Source organism: Porites lutea, chromosome 9 (assembly GCF_958299795.1).
Source record: "Porites lutea chromosome 9, jaPorLute2.1, whole genome shotgun sequence".
Lineage (NCBI taxonomy): Eukaryota > Metazoa > Cnidaria > Anthozoa > Scleractinia > Poritidae > Porites > Porites lutea.
The window spans coordinates 22,411,195-22,436,941 of record NC_133209.1 but is presented as its reverse complement, the minus strand read 5'-3'; the positions used below and the strand labels follow the sequence as shown (position 1 = coordinate 22,436,941).

General features: G+C 38.8%; 2 protein-coding genes and 1 non-coding gene across 3 annotated transcripts in view; 1 reads left to right on the top strand and 2 right to left on the bottom strand.

Moving 5' to 3' along the window:
* Positions 1-22,439, bottom strand: LOC140948298 (uncharacterized). The gene is made up of 22 exons (XM_073397531.1): positions 22,004-22,439; positions 20,179-20,288; positions 18,767-18,853; positions 18,134-18,213; positions 16,541-16,703; positions 16,053-16,162; positions 15,240-15,330; positions 14,286-14,537; positions 13,898-13,974; positions 12,869-12,979; positions 12,631-12,745; positions 9,622-10,729; positions 8,772-8,837; positions 7,823-7,895; positions 7,083-7,122; positions 6,440-6,598; positions 5,120-5,212; positions 4,562-4,653; positions 3,733-3,886; positions 2,025-2,916; positions 986-1,093; positions 1-670 (listed from the first exon to the last, which is right to left on the bottom strand). Exons 1-22 carry the CDS (start codon positions 22,212-22,214, stop codon positions 585-587), a joined length of 4,278 nt encoding a protein of 1,425 aa, XP_073253632.1. The 5' UTR covers positions 22,215-22,439; the 3' UTR covers positions 1-584.
* Trnaa-ggc (transfer RNA alanine (anticodon GGC)) lies at positions 4,769-4,841 on the bottom strand. Its single transcript has one exon. It is a non-coding gene; the product is annotated as a tRNA-Ala (tRNA).
* Positions 22,440-22,517: 78 nt separating the features above from the next.
* The window catches only part of LOC140948297 (dorsal-ventral patterning tolloid-like protein 1), a 17,365-nt gene continuing 14,135 nt past the window's right edge, over positions 22,518-25,747 (top strand). Inside the window, exons 1-3 of the mRNA XM_073397530.1 lie at positions 22,518-22,618; positions 23,275-23,324; positions 24,085-24,114. Coding sequence (XP_073253631.1) covers positions 23,282-23,324; positions 24,085-24,114 — 73 coding nt within the window. The 5' untranslated portion in view covers positions 22,518-22,618; positions 23,275-23,281. The remainder of the gene's footprint in view (positions 22,619-23,274; positions 23,325-24,084; positions 24,115-25,747) is intronic.

Sequence of the window (25,747 nt, the reverse complement as noted above, 5' to 3'; positions counted from 1 at the left end):
ATACCACGTTTTTATTGGTCAATAAGATCAAAATAATAGGAATGGTATTGGAGGTTGTGCACCGTCAAGTCCGTCAAAACAGCCACCAAAAAAAAATAACAAAGAAGTTTGACGAGCATCATAACTACTCGTCTTTATTAACTATGGTTGATCCGCGTACAGCACCTTACCGTGTTTAAACAATCGTTCATATGTTAACGTTGTTTTTTTCTTTTCATTAAGCTACACACACAAAAAATACAAGTTAACTGTAAAAATGTGATAAAATCCTTTATAGATGGATCTTTTATGTACATGTTGATTTCACTACTTTTCTTGTCACTGAAAAAAGTTTAACACAAAACGGCAAGCCACGTAACTTACAGGCTTTGGGGAAAGGGAATCTCTGAAGTTTTGAAGGTTACCCTCTCTCGCCTCACAAGACCAAGACGTGTAGCTTATCAAATTAAGGTCAGGAGAGTATGGGAGTTGCTCCAAGGCTCTTAGCTACAGCAAGACGTACGACAGGAAAGCCTGTATTCTCTGTACTCTTGTCAAAGACGTGTCAAGATAGCGTTGGAGTTCGGAAGCTTCGTTTTAAAACGTCACAGCAGTAAAGCTTGGATGTTGTTATCGTTCTTGCGACACTTTTTGATCCTCTTGTCTTGTTCCTTTAACAAATGCTCGATTTCTAAAGAAAACAACGATACAATTGGAAGAGCTGTAATTGAATTTACCCAAATCTAGCCACTGAAAAGTAGTCACAAAACACAGAGAAAAAAAAGTAAAGGAAAGTTTAAATAATAAAGCAAATACAAAAGAAGGCATGAATGGGCAATTGGGGTTTTTGAAGACTGTTAAGTCTCAAAGTAAAATACAGTCGAACTTCCCTTAAGCGACCCCCAGAATGCTAATTTTCGCAGTTAGCCTTGCTTTGAAACAGAGACTTGAAGCAATTTGGAAATGGCCTGGAAAATCTCAAGCAACAGCCTTGTTAAATGATTACCTCTGTTTTTCTTGGTAAGTTGTTCTCCTGTCAGTGCCAGGGATTGTAAGATCATTTCTGCACGTCTGTAAACCGGCTCCTTCTGAGGACAATCACTCTTTGAGGACACTATATATTAGGGAAAAAATGTTGTTGGGTTACCGATCGCTCAATGAAAGAGCTTATTGAAGGTCCTTCGTCCTTCCATCTGTTAGTAAGCAAGGGGTTTAGATTTATGGAAATAGTGGCCAAACTGCTAAAGGACTTTCTGCTAGAATAGCAAAATATGATCGAATACACCAAGCTACTAATCAAAGGCAACTTTACAAGATAATGGCTCAGTCAATTCCAAGCATGCCCATCCCCCCCAGGCATTTGTTATTTTGTTTTGGAAAGCTGCCAATGCCCCACGGTGGGGCTGACCTTGTTCATTTTGTCTTATTATCATTTAATTAAAAAAAAATAATTTAACTTTTATTGTGTATTTTATATATGTATAATGTTTATGATTGGATTACCATTATAGGTTACAGTTAAGCATAAACTTGCCACCAAAAAAACATGTTGTACTCCCCGAAAAAAAAGATGTCATATCACACCCCTACCTCCCCATCACGGCCACTTTCTTCTGTCCCCAAGGTGGCCGTTGTGGAGTGGTTCGACTGTATGATCAACTAAGTCTGAGTCGTCTCAAAATGTGTTGAGGGTGTCGAGTCGATCTTATGAAAAAACCATTGATGCGATGCGGGACAATTCAGACGATAAGGCAGATCGCAATCGCCTGGCTAGAGCTCAAGTCTATATATAGGCTGGTTTTCACACACACACTCGTCCGGATCGACTCGATCAACTGAGTCGTCTCAAATAAGCAGAGGCAGTGGAAACGATCATATGGCAATACGGGAAGATACGGCGACTAGGGTGATCACAATCGCTTGGTTTATATATAATCTTGTTTTCGAAAAATTATTCGGATTGACTCCATTGTCCATTCGTCGCAAGAAATCGAGGTAATCCAGACAAGGAAAACCAGCTTTAACAACGCGTTTAACTAATTTACCTTGTTTCCCCAATGAAGGCTTGTCCTGTTTTCGATGCATAGTAAGATGTCTAGAAGAGATCACATCGTTATGTTGTTTGACCTGCGGGTCCTGAAGTGCTGGGCGTGAGCGAGGCTTTAAAAATTGCACTTCATCTGACTTCTGGCTAGAGCTCCGCTGACTACTAGAAACCGAAGACGCACTAGATCTCGATTTCCAGTTATAATGAGCCGTGTTGAAGCCGTCACGTGAAATGACAGTGTCTCCTGTGGACGTTGTTTGGTCGATTAAGAGAGACGAGACATCGGAGTCGCTACTATTGATCGAGGCAGAAAGTGGCGAGTATTTGTCAAGTGTTTGTGAGAAATCACTGTATACTTCACTGCTTGCAACACTGTCCTTCTTTGGTGAAGAACTGTGCAAAGGAAGAGCAAACTCCTCGATATCATCGCCATCAGAATTACTGCGTATTCTTGAGTTTAAATCAGTTGTTAGCGACGAAACTGAGCACCTGTCAAGTTCCTGTTCCTGTTTACTGTAAACAACCGGTCTGGGTCGCATGTACTCTTTTGAAAGTTGATTCTTATGGTGTTTGCTGTTTGGTTCTTTGCCACGCCTTTTCCCCTCGCTCGTACCTTCAGAGTGCACTTTTTGTGGAGCACGAACATGGCGGACTGTAGTCTGATACTCTACCCCATTATCTGGTTCACTTGGGTGAACAGGAGCATCATCAAGAGGTCCTCGCTCAGGAGGCCCTTGTGATGCCATCGCAGTCTCTGGACCTCTTACCGGGGTCACGGTTTGCAGAGAAACATGGGCTTGGAAACTTGATATCAAACTGCGCACTTCATGAAGTAATGTTTTAAGGTCATCTGTGACTTCTTCGTTCTTTTTTGAAGAGTCTTCACTTGTCTTGGGGCAAAAAAATAAAGAAATAAAGTAAGCACAGATTGAGGGTAGCTACAAATACTCATACACCCTGCTGGCAGAGCCCTTCTTTCGTTTGCTTGATTTTGCTGTACTCGTGAAAGACTCTGCATGATTCGAGTAAGATCTTTGTTGAGCATGCGCGGCATGTTTCTAGAATATAGTTCGAAACCCAGGCCTAATAGCCGTGCGCTTGGTACATCGGCTCAGTTGTGACCATCAGTTTATCAATAAACGGATGCTCGCACTCGGAAAACAAAAACAGTTTGACGAGAGAAAACAAGATTGACTAGTCCAGAAGTTCGGGCCCCGGCGACCTGAAAGGCTTTTCTCCTCCGCACACAAGAACCCACAGGAGGCCCTGCTCGCAGGGTGATACCCACATTGTAGCATAACAGGAGCTTCTATTGTTACAACAAAAGAACAAAGGAAATCACTGAAATGGATGAAACATGACAATTTAATGTATACCGTGTGCTCAAACGTAGCCTGAGAAAAAAATTGACATTTTGTGACCGTCCATCACTAGCACCAAAGAAATGCACGCAGTCAGGAAACTTTCAGTTTGATATAAACTCTCCATTTCAAAATACTGTCTACTCGAAAACTACACGTGGAAACGTATTTAGAGGTATTTATATTACAACAGGTATTCACGCAGTAGGCGTAGAGAACAGTTAAAGAAGGGTTAGGGGAAAACATGGTCACGTGGCACAAATTCACGTTTGTCAAGTAACTCTACCATCTCTCTATTATCATATTACTCTTCATGGAAGGACAGGTAGACTAGACCAGTCTCACCTCGACAGATTGTGCACTCTGTGGAATTTGCCTTGTCTCCAGCTCCGCTATCATTGGCTGCGAACAGCTCGGGGCCGGGGTAAGAAGAGTAGGATTGTCTTTAGCAGTCATATAAACGGTACCGTAGTTCCCTTGGGTAGTAAGCGGCGGCCACCTTGCAAAAGAAAGAAAGACCAAACCAATAGCATAAGGTTAAAACTTTTTCCTTTCTCCATCTGATATATAGCATGTTATAGAGCATATTACAAGTTCAGGCGCAACTCGACAAGTCTTTAAAAACTCTAATTCTTATTGGACCCCTAGATATGGCAGCTATTTTCTTTTAGGGTTAGGTTTCATTGTTCCAACTTTGTTCGATCATTGTTTTTACAACCAATTCTGTGTGGCTTTTTATACAGCTGCGAGGCGCCTCATTATGATAACACAATCCACTTCTACTCTCCGCCAATCAGTGCTGATTCTCGAAGAAGATGGGTGCAGATCAGTTCTTTTTTGGGACCAACATTGCTAAGGGGAGGTGCGGTATTAAGACATGAACCCCATGTATAGCAAGTTTTTGTTTGGGTAGCAAAGCCGAAAGTAATAACTTCTTAAAAGGTTTCCCCCAAACCGAGGGTTTTCATTAAGAATTCTAGTAGCAGGGGAAAGGTGTAACGTTTCAGGAGAATATTTTGAAAGAGGTCTACATCTGCGTAAAAAATAGTCATACCCTATTAATCGTTAGCCGGAGAATTCAGCGTAGTAAACGGAGAATTCTCCGATCTCCGATGCCAAATGAACACCCTGCCGGCCAAATGTCTCAAGTTCTGTTGCTTCGTATTAAAGTTACCTGAATCCGGAATTAAGTTTCGTCAAGAGCTCAACTAAAGAGGCAGCGTCTGGTCTAACGGAAACAGGAGCTTTCGCGGTCCTCTCAATTTCCTTGGTTAAAAGACAATAAATATTAACACAATGTAACGAGAGTAAAGAATGATCATCGCAGTAAATTTTCCAATTTAAGCAATTGGAAAGAAGAAGCCTGCAAAAAAAAAAATCAGAGCTTCAACGGGATTCGAACCCGTGACCTCCGCGTTGCCGGTGCGTTGCTCTACCAACTGAGCTATGAAGCCACACATTGGGAGCGAGGTCAATTTATTGAGTTCCTATCTCCCGTGAGGAGTGAAATGATGTGAAGTATATGAAAGAATTCATTTTTGAACTGCGGTTGTAGATGAGAGTGAAGAATGATCATCGCAGTAAATTTTCCAATTTAAGCAATTGGAAAGAAGCCTGCGATGATCATTCTTTACTCTCATCTACAACCGCAGTTCAAAAATGAATTATTTCATATACTTCACATCACAATGTAACGAATTTACCAAAGCTGAAAGTTTCAATTGCCATTTACCTTGATTTCAAGGGAGTGTTTCAGCTTTAGTCTTGCCGTTTCCTGTTCCATCTTCTCTATGACACCTTGCGATTCTGCATGTTTTAAAGCCGCCTATAATAAAGAAGAAAAACAATAACAATGGGAAAGAAGAAACGCTAATATCAACCTTGTCACGAATGCGTAACGACGACAAAACGCAGGTCTCTAATAGAATTCAAACCCATGACATAACTACCGTAAAATTCCGAAAATAAGCCCCCGGGCTTATATTTTTCAAAGGCCCTGTTTGAGGGGCTTTTTTTTGGAGGGGCTTATCTACGGAGGGAAATTTGCGTTTCAAAATCGATTGGGCTAGCCCAGGAGGGGGCCCACGACTTAGCGAAATTTCGTGTACCTATGATCCACCGATTTATGACATCACATCCGGTTGCAGTGGGGCGTCCATCTTGGTGCTTCGCGCCAAAACAGAGCAGCAACTTTGCAACCGGATGTGATGTCATAGATCGGTGGATCATAGGTACACGAAACAAGTACTAGGCGCTATTGGAGTCGTGGCCGCCCCCCCCCCCCCCCCTGGGCTAGCCTTATATTTGGAAGTAAATTTACCGTTTTTGCTTTGTTTTACTTTGTATTTTGAGGGCAATTTTCCAAGTATAAGCCCCCAGGTGGTTTATATTTGGAGGGGAGATTTAACGGAGGGTTTTTTTGCGTTAACGGTTTGGGGGACTTATACATGGAGGGGCTCATTTACGGAATTTTACGGTACCTCCTGTCGGGCGCTTTGGCCACTCATTGAGGGAAACTCATCACCCAAGAGACTGATATTTTCTAGGGCGTACCCAAATACAAATATTTAAAGACAATGTGACGTTTTAATTGGTTCTCAAAAGGTTTCAACTCGTCTTGGGAACGCACATCTAGAATAAACGAAATTAAAGGTACTTTATAAGTGTTTTTTGACCTAAAGATGACAACCACAGTGACACAGGTTGTCGAAACGCCAGTCACTGTTAACAACAGTCCTTTTCTGGACTACTGTCCAGGACGATCATATTCCATCTTCTTATATAAAATGACTCCAGGGTTCAAACCATTCACAGAATTTTTAAAAGAAATATTTTATCATACAACAAAAAAAAGAGATTATAGAATTTTTTAGTCATTGTTGTCTACTTGTATTTAGCAAAATAAAAATTACCAAAGTTACAATGTTTCTTTAAAAAGGTTTGGGGGGTTTTAGGTGTGACGATGCATTCAAGCAAAAAGTCAAATTCAAAATCAACTTTCTGGAGTGACGTTGCGGTTCTGTAAAGAAATGGCGTAGGAAATGTATGATACCTTTTCGAGCGCTTGTTCCATGTGGTTCAACTGTTTTTTATATTCATCACATTGCTGTCGGGACTTCTTTAGCTCAAATTCCAGTTGATCTCGGTCGACTGTCAATTGCTTTACAGTCTCGGATAATTCAGTGCTCGTTTTCTCATAATATCGAGCGTCCTGAAAATGTCGCAGAAAAACACAACTATAACCTTCACTTATGGATCCGGCTGAGATAACTGACGCCGTGGGTAACTAAAGTTACGTGCTTATTTGGTGGTCGAGGACAAGGATTAAGGAAGGTAACCTGTTATTTTTACTTTCTTTTCAGACCTTGATTTCTTTTACATGAGAGGTTGGGTGACACGCCAAGGCGTGGTGCCAAGTCCAGCAGCCCCGTTGGGGTTACTCAAAACTTCAGGTGGGTAGTTTCGAGTAACCTAGTCTCCGGGGTCAGTAAATTGCTTATAAGTAAGAGCGAGTTTTTTTCTGACCTATTATCTACCCTGGTCCTCAGGTCCCTGTAAAAGGCGATTCAGTTTTCTCTCGAACATCACACAGGCTCTACAATAACTGGCACGTTTGCTCTGACTGCTCAGAAAAAGCCTATGAATGACTCGTTCAAAGGAAACATTTTTTTGGCTTTAAAATAAAGTTTCCGTACCTTGGCAGCTGTGTTAAGACTTTCGGTCAGCCAATGGACTCTGGAAATCAAGAGTAAATAACGAATGTTAGCCGGTGAAAGCAAATTAAGAAGCTTATTACATGGGCACCCAAGGAAGATTTCCTCCTAAATACGTTTAGAGGTCTTACGTCCAGGATCCAGGAGTCTTTCTTTCAGGGGTCTTACGACCAAGGGTCTTACATCAAGGGGTCTTGCGAGCACGAGTCCTTACGTTCAGGGGTCCTACGAGCAGGGATCTTACGTCAAGGGTTTTACGTTTAGAGGTCTTACGTCCAGTGGTCTTACGTTCAGGAAGCATTCTCACGTTCAGTGGTCCTTACATCTAGAGTTTGTAATGTTTAGGGATTGTTATGTTCAGGGTTTCTTACGTTCAGAGGTTCTTATATCCAGAGACTTGTAAATCTAGAGGGGTTCTTACATTCAGGTGTTCTTACGTCCAGGGATAATTACAGCCAAGGGTTCTTACTTTTAGGGGTTCTTATATCCTGAGTTTCACGTTTAGGGTTTCTTACGTAGCGGCTTTGTAAGAGATGTGAAGTGTATTAAGGGGTTTCTGATATATGTTAGAGTCCTTTTTTTAGGCAGACGTTTTTCCAGCTACTGATAACAGTGATTCTATAAAATGTAGGCATCTTTTGATCTCTGCACATGATTATAGTCTTGGCATGATCGTCCATAATTCGACAAAGTATACACGTACAGCCAGACTGAACACTAACTTGTTTTGTAAAGCGTCTAGTTCGCCGCGTTTCGCTGTCACTTCTTGCTGCATGGACTCTGCTACTCGAACAGCTGTAAAAACAAAAGAATTTCAATCCATGCTATCGCATGCACAAAAAGTCAACTAAGGGTGCGGGAAATATAGTAGGGGCAAAGTATGAAAGGTCGCATGTAAACGTAAAAGTTCAAATTGAACCTTGCTTCAACTTTTTCCTCTAAGCGTAAGGTTTCATACTATTTTAATTACGCAAGTAAATTTTACGCGCGTACGCACGATAAAATAACGTCACTGTGGAAATCCACCTTAAAAGAGGGTAGCATAAGCAAGAGATTTCAATGGAGCTCAGACTTTTATGTGACCACTAATGGAGGCCAATTACTCCAACACAGTATGGTGGTATTATTATTTTTTTTTGACCTGATATGGATATTTCTTCCGCGAAACCCTGGGCGATACCTTTATGGGTAGACATATTACTTTTCCACCTCGAACACTTTTAGTGAGACCAAACTCTTTTCAACGGCATTTGCTTTTTATGTATGGATAATTTTTTCTCCAAAATCCTAAGCGATACTTTTCTGGGCAAAAATATTCCTCGAATTTTCGACCTGAAAGCTGTAAGGGAGACAAAAAATCTGCAAATTGCAAAAAAAAAAAAAGAAGAAAAACCAATTTGGTCACCGCAAGGTCATGTGAAAATACCCTGTGTTGCGTTGCCAGGATCAATAATGATGTGGAGAGAATACTGTAACATTCGAAGATGATGTGAACTGCTAAAATACAAATATTAAATGCAGATATGATCGTCGCAGTGGTAAATGCAATTTAAGCAATTGCAAATTAACCCGGAAAACATTTTCGGGACTTTAACGGGATTCAAGCCATGGCCTTTGCGTTAGCGCTGCATTGCAGTGCTCTAAGTTAATAAATAACGGAAGATGGTTTACCCTTGCCACTCATGTCGCCCTTTGTTTTGAGAAGTTTTCGTGTCAAGGCCAAGTCCTGCTCTGAACCTTTAAAAAATTAAATCGAAAACAAATTACAACGATTTCTTTCAAATGTGGTCCTAATCAGCTAGAACACCAATTGAATATGTTCATAATCGCTTTTAGAAACACAAACAAAAACAAAAACGATCTTAACTGCAATAACACTGCCCCTTAGGGACAGTGGCCTTAAAATAAAGAAGAACAAGCGTCTACTTTTCCACCATTTAAAAAAAAAAATTGTCCGTACTCCTGCTAGAGAGAGTTTCAATTCCATTTGGCAACTCTTGTTTTTTTTGGAAACAGTGGAGCTGATGCGAGGATACTCGTCTGGGTCAACTGAAGCATGATTGATGTGCTCCAATGCCGTATTTACTCGATTAACGACGCCCTTGAATAAACGCCGCACCCAATCAGAAAAAAGGGTGTTTGTTCGAGGATTATACGAAAGAATCTTGGTACAACTTTGTAATCTACTCCAGCCGGACAGTTACGATTCTATCCCAGCAAAAAAGCGAGACATTGGCACTTTAAACATCGTTCTGTTTTACACAAATATTTCCAAATGATTAAACGTAAAGAATTGTTGTCAGTGATTTACTGAGAATGTAATTTTTAAGTAAACGCGGCTCTTAGCCTACGTGGCAGGCGCTTGGAAGCAATAAATAAGCGAGAAAGAAATGAGGCGCGCACCGCCCTCGAATAAACGCCGCATTGGAAACCCTAAAAATTCAATTAACCCGTCGCCGCGGCGTTTAAGTACAAACGGTAAGTGTTAACCATTTCAGCTTGTTTATGAAAGTTGACTTACCTTTTAGTCGCGATAGTAATTTACTAATTTCTTTTTCTCGTTCTCCATACTTTCCTTCCACTAGTGAACTCAATGAACTGTTCTCGTCTTTCAACTTTGTCGCTTCCACCTGACGCAGCTTCAACTCCGCCATTATGTTGCTTCTATCTTCCATCAAAGCATCCAGTTCTTCTTGCTTAATTTTTAAACTGTCCGACATGGAAGTTTTTTCCTCTTCCAGTTCTTTGACCCGTTTGTCTTTAGCCCTTAACTTCTTGGCTAAAATCTCGCGATGGCTCTTCATTTCCTCGACTTCGCTGATTCTCTCTTCCAACGTTCGAATCAGCTGCTCTCTTTCTCGCTGTAGAGAGTCGCCTGTTTGGCTGTTCCTTTCTATTATCTCCGCTAGATTAGTGCCCTGCGCTTGAAAACTGGCTATTGTCTTTTCTCTCTCGTTTAGCTGGGTGTGAAGTTTTTCAACGCAGCTTTCAGCTTCCACTAAGCCCTTTGCTTTTAACTCTAACGTGATCTTTAGATCTTCTAATTGCCTTTGCAAATCTGAGACCTCGACTCGCCGTTTCTCGACTTCTTCCACTAAATGCAATTTTTCCTCTCTGATAAGGTTCATTTCCTTAGTTCTAAGCTCCAAATCACTTTTCATTTTGACATTCTCGTCATGTTGCTTAGACAATTCGGCTTCCTTAGCTTGCAAATTGGCTGCCAGATTAGACATATTGTGATTCGACTTCGTTAACTCGTTCAATATTCCATCAAGTCGAGTGTTCGACTTTTCCTTTTCTTCATTAATCGCTTTTTGAACTTCACTATCTCTAAGTTTTGTCATCTCTAAGCGAATTTCCTTTACAAGTTGTTCCTTTTCCGAAACAATATCGCGTAGGCTGTTTGTTTCTTCGTTGTGTTTATCTCGAAGAATTGTCAACTCCTTAGACAAAGATTCCGTCCTCTCCGCTGATTCTAGTCGATATTTTTCTGCTGTACTGAGTTTTTCGTTCAGTGTGATCACATTTGCCTGCTCTTGCGATAGTCGAGTGAACAGCGACTGTTGCTCTTCTTTAGCAACTCGAAGTTCAGTCTTCAGTTCTCTAACGGAGCATTCTAGTTCTTTGCACTATGGAAGGAAAGCAGAAAAAAAAAAATTAAGAAAAGTCTCGGATAAAGTTTTCAGCTTGAACAGAACCGTGGACAGTACCAATTAGAATCATGCGACCAAAAACCTCACGCCTTCCCTTAAGTGCTTACAGTCTAAGCGCGATCCCTGTTCTTCAAAGTAGTGTTACTCTTGGTGAACTGATTTCCCTCAAACATATAGATGGTTTCTCTCCTCTTGATTTTCAAGCAGTATAACCATTTCAAGTATTAGAAGATATCATTATGCACACGTATGCTAGTTCTCGAGTGAAAAGAACGAGCTTTTATAGAAAAAGTGAACTCCAGATGGTTTTGTTGATTTCCGGCGGCCATATATTGCTGCACCAAAACGGTACACCAATATGTCGTCTCCATACAAAGCTCTACAAAGGTGAGTGAAACGTTTCGGCAAATAACTCAGAAACTGTGGGCCAAAAAGACCTGAGACTTGGACGAATTGTTTATATGTTAGTCTTTTATAACATTTCATTTTCTTGGCTTTTTCCACCGGACGGTTTTCAATTTATTTCTTTGTTGCGTGACAGTGAAAACGACTTATAGAAAGATGCCATATTAATAGCAGTTTCAAAAGTCACTACCTTGTTTGCACCCCCACACTTGGGACTACTGCAATGCGCAGGCCTGAGAAATGGGAAACAGTGGCTGGTAATGTAAATTTGGAGAAAGGGGTGCATAAACAAAGTGTACCCTGCTTTTATGAGACACGCGCCCTGTATGCGCTTTCATCGTTAAAGATATAATGACGGAAAATTAAGAGGTTTAAACAGTCAAGATTATAAAAAAGGGGTACTCCTTCATATATAAGCCATAAAGTATGTGCCGTCCCGAAGGGTAGGGATTTTGGGCCTTTTTTGTCTGAAAACGGTTATACACTTTGTCCATTTTGGTCGGGAACTAAAGGAGCGTATGAAAGTAGTTATCGTTTTTATACCACTACATGAGAAATTTCTGCAATTTGATTGGCTTAGAGCAGTGGTATTTCAGCTAAATTTGGAATACCTACATGTGAAAATTACAAAACCTTTGCAGGTAGTAGTATAAACAATTAATAGCATGATTTGTATGTGAAATTTGACATAAATACCACTCGTGATATTTCAAAATTGTCTCAAATTTCACTCGCCTAACGGCTCGTGAAATAACGTATAACAATTTTGAAATATCACTCGTGGTATTTATGCCAAATATCACCACTAATCATGCTATTACTTGTACTAATTCCAAATGAATACGAACGAAATAGAAATACGCGAGTTCGAAATCACTGCGAAATGCATTAAAAGAATTTTTTGTTTGCGCTCTAATCTAAGTTATGATGACAATTTCTCCCTAAAGGCCAGGTCTGAAAACGGATGTGGAAAATTACATTTTTTGGTCTGAAATAGGGTCAGGATTTGGAGAACCGGGCGGCACACCCCCACCAAGAATTTTCTGGAGTACCCCCCCCCCCCCGGGGGGGTGTTCAAAGATGGCTGCATACTACTGACATGTGAACATTTTTCTGGGTGTTTGTTTTAGAAAGGTGGGCATCATTGATCCATGATATATATCGCGATATAACCAGTTACGCCAACAGATCGTTTAGGCACCCTGTGCCAGGAGAGAAACTATGTAGAAAGGCCGGGGTGGTCGTAGCCTCCCACGCAGGCATTTTTAGGGGAACTCTTTTTTCATCCCTCCCCACGAGCCCCCCCAAAAACGCCTGCGTGGGAGGCTAGGGTGGTCGATGCAAAGAAACCGCTAGAGAGGTGAACATTGCAGAAGGGTGGTTTTCGTTTCAGAAGGAAGTCTTTTGGAAAGAGTAGACCAACAATTTTAACTGTTTTAAAAGCAACTAGACCCTCCTTCAAAAAGACCAACCTTGGCTTCTAATGGTACCGTTGTTTCATAACTCGTTTTTCTTGTCTTATCCAGTTCTACCTCCAGACTTTTGACTTTATTTTCCATGGCTGAGACTTCAATTTGATGCTGTTCCCTAAAAATAAGACAAATATCATTGGATGAATAGAGACTAGAGACAAAAAATTATATAGCTCGTGTTTACAGGCTACCAAACAATAATTTAAATGCTATGAGGAATTGTTGACAGCGCACATACTTGAGTCTATCCGTTTCTTCTTTCAAAGCTTCCAGCTCTTTTCTAACAAGTGCTCCTCTGTTGGCAGATAGCTCTAAAGCTTGATTGTGCTCCTCTTCCAATTTAGAGATTCTACACAGAAGAAAATAACCAATTGCGTTATCCAGTGGATAGCGTTATCCATTTCTTGAACAACTGGAGCCGGGTCAATAAACGCGCACTAAACCGACACCCACATAAGATCAGCATTTCCCTAAAATGGGCACCCAGAATTGGTCCATGATATTCTTCATCATTTTCTTTGACTCTCTGCAAGGCGGACACCTCTGTAAAATGGACAACAGGAGTTGGTCTCTGTCCTTTTCTGCAGCCATTTTCTTTGACTCTACATAAGGAGGATTCCTCTACAGGACGCCCGCATAGTGACTGCACTGGTGTCTCCTGAAGAGGGATTACCGTAAAATTCCGAAAATAAGCCCCCCAAACTCGTAACGCAAAAAACCCTCCGTTAAATAGGCCATTTTACAGTTGTGTGCTTAGTGCCCTGGCCTTTGAATAGACGCGAGGCTGGCAGTGACCTTGTTTTGTTACAAGCCTGCCTGGGCTCGCCTGCCTGCTTTTCAAGTGCAAATCGTGGTATTCTCATGCTAACAAGCCCGTGAACATGATCATTTACATATGAAAAACAAGAAGGTTTGTAGCAAAACAAGGTCACCGCCAGCCTCGCGTCTATTCAAAGGCTAGGGCACTGAGCACGCAACTGTAAAATGGCCTATTGCTCCTCCAAATATATGCCACCCCCCGGGGCCTCGTACTTTGAAATTGCCCTAAAATACAAAGCAAAACAAAGCAAAAACGGTAAATTTCCCTCCAACTATGAGGCTAGCCCAATCGATTTTGAAACGCAAATTTCCCTCCGTAGATAAGCCCCTTCAAAAATAAACCCCTCAAAAAAGGCCCTTGAAAAGTATAAGCCCTGGGGCTCATTTCCGGAGTTTTACGGTATATTATTTGGGGGAAATATTATAATGATGACATCTTGGTTTTTACCTCGCCTTGTATTCTTTTTGTAGTTCCTCTAGCTTGTTGTCACTGAGTTCTCTGTTGCTTTTTAATTCTGCTTCAACCTTTTTATAGAAACAAAAAACACGCTTCAAAAAAACTAATCGCCTCCGATTCAAAATCCACAAGCCAGTACCAGTATCTACCGAAGAACTCTGATAAAACCAATTACCAAGGAAACTGGGAAAATTGTAATTTTCGAAGCAACCTACAGGGCTAAAAAAAACTAATCGAATTCCAACTTGTCCCTTAGGTAAGTACTCTCACATTTTTCTTGCTCGGGAACGCTTCTTGCTGGTCTTAGCTGTAAACTTTATTATAGGATAACTTGTCTGTGGACACTATGTGTTGTTTGTTTCATTTTGTTTTTGTTTACCCTTTCTAGCGTCGATTGTAGTGCCTTCTTCTCCTTATCATCATCAAACAGACACTTTTGGATCAGTTCCACTAAAGCGTCTCCAAACTGACCAACAGCAAGGATGTTTTCCAGCGCACTCGTAATTAAGCCTGATCGGAATCTCTTCTTATCTTCCTCTAGAGCTATTCTTCTGATCTTATCCAGGAACGACTTGTGAGCAACTAGATCTTCCTCCAGATTTTTGACACTAGATTGCGTGGAATTTAAAACCTGAGGAAAACAGCAAAGTCACGAAGTGTATTTTTTATTGGCGTTTGTATCTACGCACAGCTGTTAAAGGAGCTGTATGATGAAATTTATCAAAAGTTAAACAGTGGTAACAACAACCAAACGAGTGAAATTTTTTAAAAAAAAAATGAAGTCGAACCTCCATAAACGGCCACCTCTCTACAATATGAAAAGATACTGCTAACGACATGAAAAGAAGGTACAAAAATAATAATAACACAGCAAATAGAAAGGAAACATGGATAAACAAACATGAAGAAGATTGAAACGGATTGCAACTGTAGATTTTAAAAACTTGTTGGCCTACCTACAGCTTTGCAAAGTTTATAATGCTGGGGAAACACATTTTTTTGTCACGAAGCTTTAAACCCTAAGATCAAAATTTGAATTCTAATTTGTTGCTCCTATTCATTTCGGACAGAGGCAGTGGGGAGAAGTTGATAAAATATCAAGCAAATTCATCTTGTGTGATAATGTCCGTAATTCTCATGACCACTCTGTTTCACAAAGCATTGATATTACAAGGAGAAATTTGATGCTGATGACTCTTAGGGCTTAAAGGGGTAATTTTTCAATAAAATTTCCACAGTGAATAAGGAGGTGTAATTGGCATTGTAGGCATTGTTGACAAGCCAGTCCTGACTCAGACCCTTTAAGTGCTAATGTTCAGTGTAGAGGGGATACCTCATCCTTTTCCTCTATGATCTGCTGTTGCTTCCGCAGTGAAGCTTCCAGTTGATGAATTAATTGCAATTGACCCGCTGCCTCATTTTCCCTTTAAAGACATGCATACAAAGAAATAATCAAGTAAATGTTAGTGTAGACTGGCTAGTGTCAGAGGACAAGGTCAAGACCATGATTATGAACTAAACAGCAAAAAATACCTCTTTTAAGCAGACACACGTTTCTAGCTAAAAATTTATTAAAGCACATCACTATACAAACAGTGTCAAATCAAAGGACCATCCATCATAGAAGCTGATATCACTGAAAAACGATTTATATATTCACCCTAGCCATGTATACATGTATCTTAGAGTAAAGACTTGAACTTCTGGCTGTGGTTGTTCAAACATCAGATAGCACTTAATCTAACGAACATTAAAATCACTATCCAGTGGATAACTATTAGGGAAACCCATCGAGTTATCCACTGGAATTTGAATTCTCATTTGTTGCCCGTATTCATTTCCTACAGAGGTAGTTGGGAGAAGATAGCACTTAATCTAACGAACATTAAAATCACTACCCAGTGGAAAAGTATTAGGGAATCCTATTGAGTTATCCACCGGAATTTGAATTCTCATTAGTTGCCCCTATTCATTTCCTACAGAGGTAGTTGGGAGAAGATAGCACTTAACCTAACGAACATTAAAATCACTATCCAGTTGATAAGTATTAGGGAATCCTATTGAGTTATCCACTAGATAGAGATTTATCTATTGGATTTCCCTATATCAACCTTTTGAACAACCACACAGTCAAACGCTTGTATACCTGAGAGCAAGGACATGATCCCTTCCTGCTATGGTCTCCTTGAGTCGATTCTCCAGTTCACTGACCACTTCTCGGTAATAGGCATCTTGTTTTGCACAAAGTTCTGTTGTCTGTAATGTACGTCAATGAAGCTTGAGCATTAGCTTTGGTTCTTGTAGATTGAAATAACAACATTACCATATTAAAGGGAGGCCGTGAGACTTGCCAGATGCTGAAACCTTGCTTGAAAATTAGGGACTTTCCAGTTACGAAGTTAAAAATCTGACATGCTTGAGACTCCACAAAATGAGTCATAAGATCTTAAGGTAAAACAAAAAGAATCTAAAGACTTTAAATAAAATTTTCTTTGGTTCCCCATACATGCACTATCTCTCTAAATTACAATTATGCAAATAATTATGCTTAATTATAAAGTCAATGCAGTTTTAGCTTAGATAATTATTAAAGATTTAATTTGCTAATTTTGTTCTTGAATTTCTATAGCTTACCATTTTTAATTTTCTCCTCAAGTCATCTGTCTGTGCACTAGATTCTCGAAGTCCAAACACAGTTCCAGTATTTCCAGTACCAGGGATTGTACTGTAGCCAGCTGTTCTGGCACCCAGGCCCCCAGTTCTTACAGGTCCAACAAAGGTGGTGCTAACACTGGGACTGAAAGAATTATTACATGTGACAGTGGTTGTCATACACTAGGCTGTTAAGTAAGACTTAAGAGGTGCTAAGTTTTACCAAAAATTCGTGTGTGAAGGCCTAAGTAAAATCTCAAGTAACTTCACTTTGCATCTCATCAAAAAGTTGGAAAGTTGAAACAATTCAAGAAAGTTTTAAGCAACTTGAAAACCATCCTCATGACCGACTTGTGGCTACCTGTGTTTTCTTGAGCTTTGAGAAAGGCGAAACATGTCAATCAATCTTAATTATGTTGTGTGGGAAAATAGCCCTAAGTTAACCTGAAGTAAAAGAGAATTAGTTGTGTGTGAAGCTTAATTTTACTTGAAGTAATTAAAATTTACTTTTCTTGAAATATTTCTTAGCTTATTTAGGCTCTAGTGTAAAGACTAGCAGTAACTGATAAAGAAAGTTGGCGCAACTTTCCAGAAAAGCCAGCAAGCTACCTTGTTTGTAATAGTTACTTGAATTATATACTGACGGCAGGGATGCACATGTGCAGCTTGGGAATAAGCTAGGCTGGCTTTGTTTGCACTTTTTGACTATTAAGCCTTTTTTTTCATCTACAGCTTCAAATTTTCTCTATGTCCTTGTTTACTGCACACAACAACTTGCTTCGAAAGGTTGTCCTAAATTCTACATCATTGTACTTACAGATTTTAAAGTTAAAATTGTTTGGAGTTTACTCTTATTTACACAATAATTATTAATTGGCATGTGCAAAATTCCTGACAAAGGATGTTATAATAATTATTAATTTAATATATTGATGTATAATAATACCTAATAAAGAAATTAATATAATATTGTAAAGATAAACTCTTTCAGAACTTTTCTAGACTGGACATAAGCCTATCTACTTTCTAGTTGCAAGTGACTGAAGAAAGTGTGAGCTTGCGCATGTTTTTACTTGTACATATATCAAACAAACAAGTAAAAAAGGGGGCTATGAATAGACTAAGTTCTTCAAAATGTTAACCTGCAGTTGAACCTCTACTATTTATATTTAAAAACATAAGATGTTGACAGAGTCTCCTTGATAGATGGAAATCTCTCTCTCATTTTACAGTTCAATGACCTGCCACTTTCAAAATGATGACATTTGACAACATGCAACTACCAGGTGAGTTGAGAATTAATTTTGTGTTTGCTTTCTTATATTAATATATAACTTTGCCAATCCCACCTAGTTTAAAAACAACAATAGCCATAATTTGCACAACAACACAAAAAAACTGATTGATTCTTGACTGGTAGTTGTAGTAAGATGTTGTCATGAATCATGCAATTACCCCATTTCTCTTAAAGATGCAAATGTACCAAGTTAAAAAAAACAACAACAATAACATGCAATTTTTCTCCCAGTCTACAGTTAAAAGGTACGAGTATGAAATACAGGATTGATTACTTACAATTGACTAGTAGAGAAAGTAGTCTTCACTGGTGATTCCGTTTTTTTTAAAAATCTAGAAAACATCTCTTCATCCCTGAGCTGCAAAATTTTATAAATAGGAAAATTAAACATTATTTTGTCTATGTTAAAAATTTACTTCTATTGTTATAAGCCACTTTTAATAAACAAATGTTGTAATAGACTTGACATCTTGTAATACAAAAACAAGTTTAAAAAAATGCAGATAAAATGAAATAATATTTTTGTGTCATCGTGACACCATTTTTAAGTTCAAAAGTGTCTGGTCAATAAGCTGTCAGAAATAACTTGCTGTTAATGATTAATAACATAATTATATGAAGTCATGCAAATAATTTTTCTCAAATAGAGTTGAGTGGACATTAAGAGAAAGGTGTCAGTTTCATCATTTAATACATGTCGTAACATTTTTAAGAACTAAACAATCAAACTTGTTCTCCCAATCAATAATAATTGTTTTTTTTCTATATAATACAATATTATCGTATTATAGAAAAATAAAACTAATTAGCATCCTAATGTAGTAATTACTAAGAAAAATCCTCATAATGCAAAATAAAACTTTGCTGAAGGTGTGCAAATATACATTGTATATTATAAAATATTAAAATACCTCCATATTTTGAAGGTCTGCCCTGAGTTGGTCAACCTCCTTAGCCTTTGATATTAGTTGACCTTGAAAATCTTTGACAGCATCAGACTGCAGTAGATTGAACAAAGAAATAAAAGAAAATAAACCACATTAAATCACATATACAAAATACTACAAAATAATAATCTTTAGACTACAATACATCAGGTCCCAGTTGTTCAAAAGGAGAATAGCACTTAATCCACCGGATAAAAAAGTGTAGCCTAACAGGCTCTTACAATTTCCTCGTGGGCCACTTAAATTTTAACAAGGAGCCCGCACACATGCCTAAACTTATGAATCTTATCGCAATAGCCTTTATGCCTACTTCCAGTGAAGGAGGGACAGAATTCCCTGCCTCATTTTGCGCTTTTGAAATGAAAATGTAAAACGTGTGTTCTTTGATCGTAGGCAAAAAAATTCTGCTGCTAAAGGTAAACAAACAAATTCAAAACTCGAACAAATTGAATTTCGACACTCGTGAATCGAGTTTCGAGTATCTGCTTACTTATTTAAGGTTATCTATCACTGGGCTCCTAGAAATGTGGCTCGGGCTCCTAACATTTTATTTTAGGAGCCTGAAGGGCCCAAAAAATTTTCTTAGGCATCAGCCTTGGAATAATATCTCTATTCAGTGGAAAGTGCAATTGCGTTCCCTAATACTTATCAGACTGCTTGATGGTGATATATCAGATGGATAGCACTATCCATACAGCTTTTGAACACCTGGGGCCAGGTAAAGACAATACACTAGGCAACTCAAAAAAATTCATTTTGTTGTGATTTTATTTTATACTTGGTTATAATTTCCTATCACTTTGTTTTGAACTGATTATAATCATACATTCACCACTTTAGAAACAAGAAGGAAACTACAGGGTACGGTAAGTTAACTTTCAAAAAGACTTTTGGGACTGTTACAAGGAATAGGCAAAAAATGTCCAATAGCTGACCAGCGAGTCTCTAGAACCCTAGTATCATAATCAATAATTGCAGAATGCATTTAGGGGTATAGAATGGTACTTTGAAAAATTTTGGCCTGATCTAGAAATCTTGGAAGCGTTTTTGATGGGTCTCGGAGTTTCAAATTCTTTTTGCTGACGGGTCTTAGAGTCTCAGTTTTCTATTTGTCATTTTTTCTTTCTGTTTTGTTGTCTGGAGAAATTTTTTTTTAAGTCTTGGTCTCAAATTTTGGTTCCCAAACTCTGGTTCCCTTCTTGTTTCTCAAATGGCAAATTACCATACCCAAAAACAAGCAGAACAACAATAATATTAATTACCACTGACAATACATAGAACAGCTGTGAGAGAAGGGTCCTACATGTACATCAAGATCTTGTCATTATAATTTGTAAGGGAGTATTTTTTAACTTATTAATTTTTCCGGTACATACAAACACTCTGTCTACTTGTCTGCCAACTTGATTTCTTATCACGCTGTCAAGGTTTTCATGAGATTCCTTGTTCTTGATCTGTTCAGGAGAAGCAGTTTGTTTCTGTGTGGCTGTTAAAACCAGATTTGATAATTAACAGAGAACCCGTCAAGTTTTAATTTGTAAGATTCAAGTTTGGAAAAGTTGACATGAAAGGATAAAATTTTTCTCACCCTGATTTTTTTTTTGAGGGGAGGGGGCATCTGTACACAGGCTACGGTACAAATGGTAGGTGGTGAAAATTTAATATAAAGTCAAAGAATATACTTTGACCTTTGGTAAACACATTTTACTGTGAAATTCACAAAACCGTGGACACTAGAAATATTTATGGAATGTTATTGTGTTGTGAGAAATAAGCCAATGAGGCGCGAGATAACTAAACCGCAAACAGCAACAACAGTAATTGGTTTGTGGTTTTGAGGTTTGCTCGCACATCGTGAACTTTATTTTGATTAGCCAGTACACAATCAACATTCCTGAAATTTTTCAGGGGTCCACCGTTTTATGAGTCTGACAGCAAAGACAAAGAATCAAAATGAAATTCAGTGTGGTGTGAGTTGCATATGTAGCTGGGATGTAGCTACAATCGCCGACAAAATGAGTTGAGACAATTCGCCCAAAACTGGGCTTTTTTACGTTTTATTAACTTCAAAAGGAGGAAATATAGCTTTCCTCCCCCATCCCCTCCGTGCAATGTTGTGCCCTTGTTCTAGCTACCTATAGAAAACAACAAACACCCCAACTTTGAATGGAGGGGTGCGGATTCTTTTGTTCTCTGAAGTTACCCTGTTTAAGTACAATGTCTCAACAATTTTGTCGCCGATTGTAGGCTTGATTACCAGCCGCTGTTCGGGAAAATGAGCCCGCACTCATCCCCCGAAAGAGCGGCTGGACGCATGCGATTTCCTTTGTTGGTTTAAGCCAATCATGTTAGCACCTGCAGATTTTCGTCTGGCAAAGATTGTCGCAGAAATTATCACTTCAAAACAGAAAGTCCTCCCTTGATCCATCGCATGGCGAAGCGATTTCGACAGCCCGGAAACACTAGGCGAAATTCTAGAGTTGGAAGGAACACAACGTTTTGTTCAATTGTTTGTTGTGAACTTTTCTTTTAATGATTGTTGTTGGAGAGATTTTGCATCTTCAAGGATTTTTTCAAGGCGCTATAGTTCTCGGTAACTGTGTTCGTTACAGATGTAACCATCCATGTTTATATTTGACAGGGGAACATTCAATACCCTGGAAATTCTGTCTGGTAAATCAGAAACTTTTCCACTTAATTTGGTCTGCTTCCAAGAATCAGTTAGTTCGGACCCACAGAAGATGAAACCAATATTCGAAGATCAAAGAAAATTAACTACATGTCGCCGTGTACAGAAATGTACCGAAGAATATTTTTCACAATGTATGGAAATGTACCGAAAAAGCTATTTCGAAAGTCACTTGGGTGGGTAAGGGAGCAATTGATGCAATTTTGAGCCAAATAAACACGAAAATTGGAGACCGGTTTCACTTCCAGTGACATCGGAGACGCCTAAATTATCAATTTTTCAATTACGTCACAGACAAGGTCAACGAGTCACCCGTCCAGCCGTCTCTCTTCGGGGAGGATCAAAGACCGGACCCGGGGATACGGCGGAAATCGAGCCTAGGATGTATGGTTATAAAATGTCAGAAAACTGCAACTGCATAGTCATACACGCCTAAGGTTTCTACGCAGTGTAGTTTGTAAGATATTGGATAACACATTTCAAAGACGCAGAACAGTGTAGAGCATACTTACTGGCTGATACAACAGCACTCTTAACTGTCGGAGGGCGTAGCAAAGGCGACGGTATAGCGGGAATTTCGGGTATGCTTGAGTTTGAAGAGTGCAGATGAATCGAACAACTGCTTCTGTCCGTTAAAGTTTCCTCCTTACCATCACTACCGGTGGCTGCTTTTGACGTTGTTTCATGACCTGGTAAAGGAGTCGCCGAATTTGAGGACGCCATTGGATTCCATCAAAGACAATCAGGAAATTTACCGAGAAACAAGCCTTTTGTTGTGACAGCATTCATATCACACGCGGAAATCGGATTGCAGGTCCAATCTATTGGGATTTTTCAAGAAAATTCACGAGATCCAGTACAGTTGAAATTCATTTTGTCCGCCATTTTGTAACCGTCTCCCATAAAAGACGAGAAAGATTGGGAACAATAATAATGAACTAGATCCAGTTTTCTAGCTGGCACTCGCCTGAACATTCCCAGCAGGCCGTGCGCCTGCTTAAAGGCATAATTTCCGTTCGCTGAACACTTTGTCATTGCATTGTTAGGGTTGAATGATTCGGGATGGTTAGTAGGTGAAACCTTACATCAGAGAAAAGAAGACGAATCCATAAACGAGGTCAAAGAAGGTATCGTATATGAATGATTTTTTTATGGTTTGAATACTTGAACACAAGCGTGAGCTGGTGATTTAGCTTTCTTCCGTTCTGCAGCTGTTATAGAAAGATTCCAACAAAGGCCGAAAGGCTAAAATACGTAATATTTCGGCACATACAAGCTTATATTTAAGGGAATTTAGCTTTGTCTTGAGCTTGTCTGTTTTATAGGTAGGAGTTGTCGGTGACGCAGTTAAATGAATCTCATGTGTATGACGTTGCAATTTTCAAACAAGCATGAAACAAGTTGTATGAGCTTGGTTAAGCTTACGTTTAGAGCATTTTTTCCGTCATGACGACCAAATTAACTCTTTTTTTATTGTTGAATGAGGAAATTCTAGAACCGATTCGTGTGTCTCGTAATATTTCAGTTGTTTATAATTCCATTTTGAGTGTAAGAATTGCACCTGTATATGCATGCATTTTAAAGCCACTGACAGCTGAGGACGACCTTAGAATACAATATTCTTTAAATTAATAGTAGAAATGATGACTCTGACCACCATGCGGTGTTTTGTTGAAGGTCATCAGTTATGGTAAAATCAAGGTTTCTTCCCTGATCGTGTGTAGGTGTTAGCGTTTCATAGTTGTATGCTCACATCGTTTCGATGTCATTTTTTCCCTTACAGATTAGGCATGAAGATTCCACAAATAGCGATGCTTCTCCGACTTCTAATAGGTGCATTTACCATTTAATTAACTTCTTAGGTCAATTTTCACGTTATTTTTGCCTTTTTTAAAACGTGACCAAATATCGAGGATATTAAATTTTGATATATTTCTTGTACGTAAGTAAAGTGGAGTTCTGCCCACGTACAAGGAAAAGAATGATGCTGAGTCACCTAATTTAGCTATATTTGTAAACATCGCTTTTTTTCCAATAATCTTGCAAACCACTGAAATAATAGAACACATTCTTTCATGGACCAATAAGCCTCTGAACACTGATTTCATAAAATTAACAGTGATAGTTTAGTGTTCAGTTACTGCATCTGATTCAGTACCAAGTTAAGATTTGTTTAGATAATAATACATGTACATGTATTTTAGGTAAGATTTCTGTTTGACCCCTTAAATTTATTATGCATATTTTACAGGTCAAATTTGATTTCAGGTTAATTTTGATTTAACCTAGGTTGAGTCTCAATTTCCAATTATTTCTCCTAGCCCTGGAAGAAAAAGCAAATTGAGAATCAACTTAGGTAAAAAACATTTAACCTGAAATCAAATTTGACCTGTAACACATACATGTTTCGACTCTATTCATTTAAAACTATTTTGTGAGAAAAAGTATGAAATTGTTGCATGTACAATAAATGTGGGGGTTATAGGGAAATCTTACCATATTTTAAATGTATCAACTTGAATATGACAAAATCATTCTAAGTTTTATATATTTATTTATTTTGTTACTTATTTATTTGTTTATTTATTTTCAGGGCTGTCTTTATTAGAGATTGTTTTTGGAGGTGAGGAACTTACACTGTAGTAACAGAACTGTAAGCGTTTGTCCTATAAAAGTATACTGCTAATACCTCCTCAGAGGAGTCCTCAATAATGGAAACATGCACTTTACATTTCTGAAAATAAATTTTTGCTCTAGGTTTAGATTTTTGTGTCAGTTTAAAAGAACTAGTTTTACATAATCTGGACAAAATAACATTCAAGACATCATGCAGATCGGCAGTCTCTGAAACAAGTTAAAGTTTTCCACTTGCTCTGTTCTTACTTTGTCTGTGTAGACAGCCAGGGTCCATGCAGGTGGAGGGGCTGGGGTTAAAAAAGGTCCTAAACAGCCGCAAGGAGAGAACGGACAAACTTTGAAAGTGAATGAAACACGCAAAAATTATGATGCTGCTGTGAGTGGTTACACTTTGTTTTTTACTAACCCCTTTTTTTTGTTAAACTATTAAATAAAATGATTGATGAGTTGTAACTGTATCAAAAAAATATTGAGTCAGCTCCAGGTTAACCATTTTAAAAGTCCACAACCCCACAACCCCCACTCCCCCCCCCCCCCCACCCCCCCGCTCTACACTTTAAAAGAGGTGGATCGGCCCCCGCAGTAAGAAAACTGCTCCGCGGGCCCTAAAAACTCTTATGTTATCATTGCTTTCAAGAGTGTGACCACAGGGTCTCTACCTGGAACAGGCCATACTCATTCATTTGTTTGACTGTAGATTTGTTGCATCACTCACTCACTCAATCCTTTTCATCTTGGGTGGGACAGACAAGGCCCCAGATTTGTTGCAGTATGTATTACTCAGAGTAACAACTAAAAGTTCCTTGATTGTACTCCGACTTGCTCAGTACACATGTGACAAGACAGTTACATGATTGTATTCATGAATAAGGTCCACAATAGAGGAGACAAAGGAAATGAGCCCTTTGCAGCTTGTCATTCACATGGTCCAAGACTGCAATGCTGAAGAGCAAGAGATTCACTTGGACAAGACAAATAAAAGGCAGTCTGTGACAGCATGTGGCTACTGTTTTAGTTTTGTAGAATATATTGCAGTACAAAAAGGAATGTATAATCCAAAAAAAGAAAAGAAAAGACAGAAGGAAAATCAAAGGGTACCTAAGGCTAACTTGTGGATTGTTAATTACTGTATTTTAGAAATGAAACCTGCAATAAGTCTAGTGGTATATTTTAAGTCTGTCAAAATATGAAAATATGTTTTACGAAAAAAACAACAACAACAACAAAATGACTAAAAAAAAAGAAAAAAAACATTTCCAACAGCGAGAGTTGAACCCCAGACCTCTGACTTTGAAGGTTAATGTGTTATCTATTGTGCCACGACTACTACTATTGAAAATACCCGTTAAATTAATCATCTTAAACACTTTTGCCTATGAAATTCTGCCGGTCGATGCTGTTTAAGCTTTTAGAACTTTATTTATGAAGAACTGAAAGATATATTTGAGGAAAAAAATTATGGTTTTGGCAGTTAAAGCCATACTTTGACTCATTTTGTAACATTTGAAGAACATATGGCTGACAAGTGTCTTAAAAAACCATTGCGAAGTCTCTAGCAGCATGCAATTCTCGGTGTTTACATGAGGAGAATCAATTATGATTCAGCAAAAGTAAACATT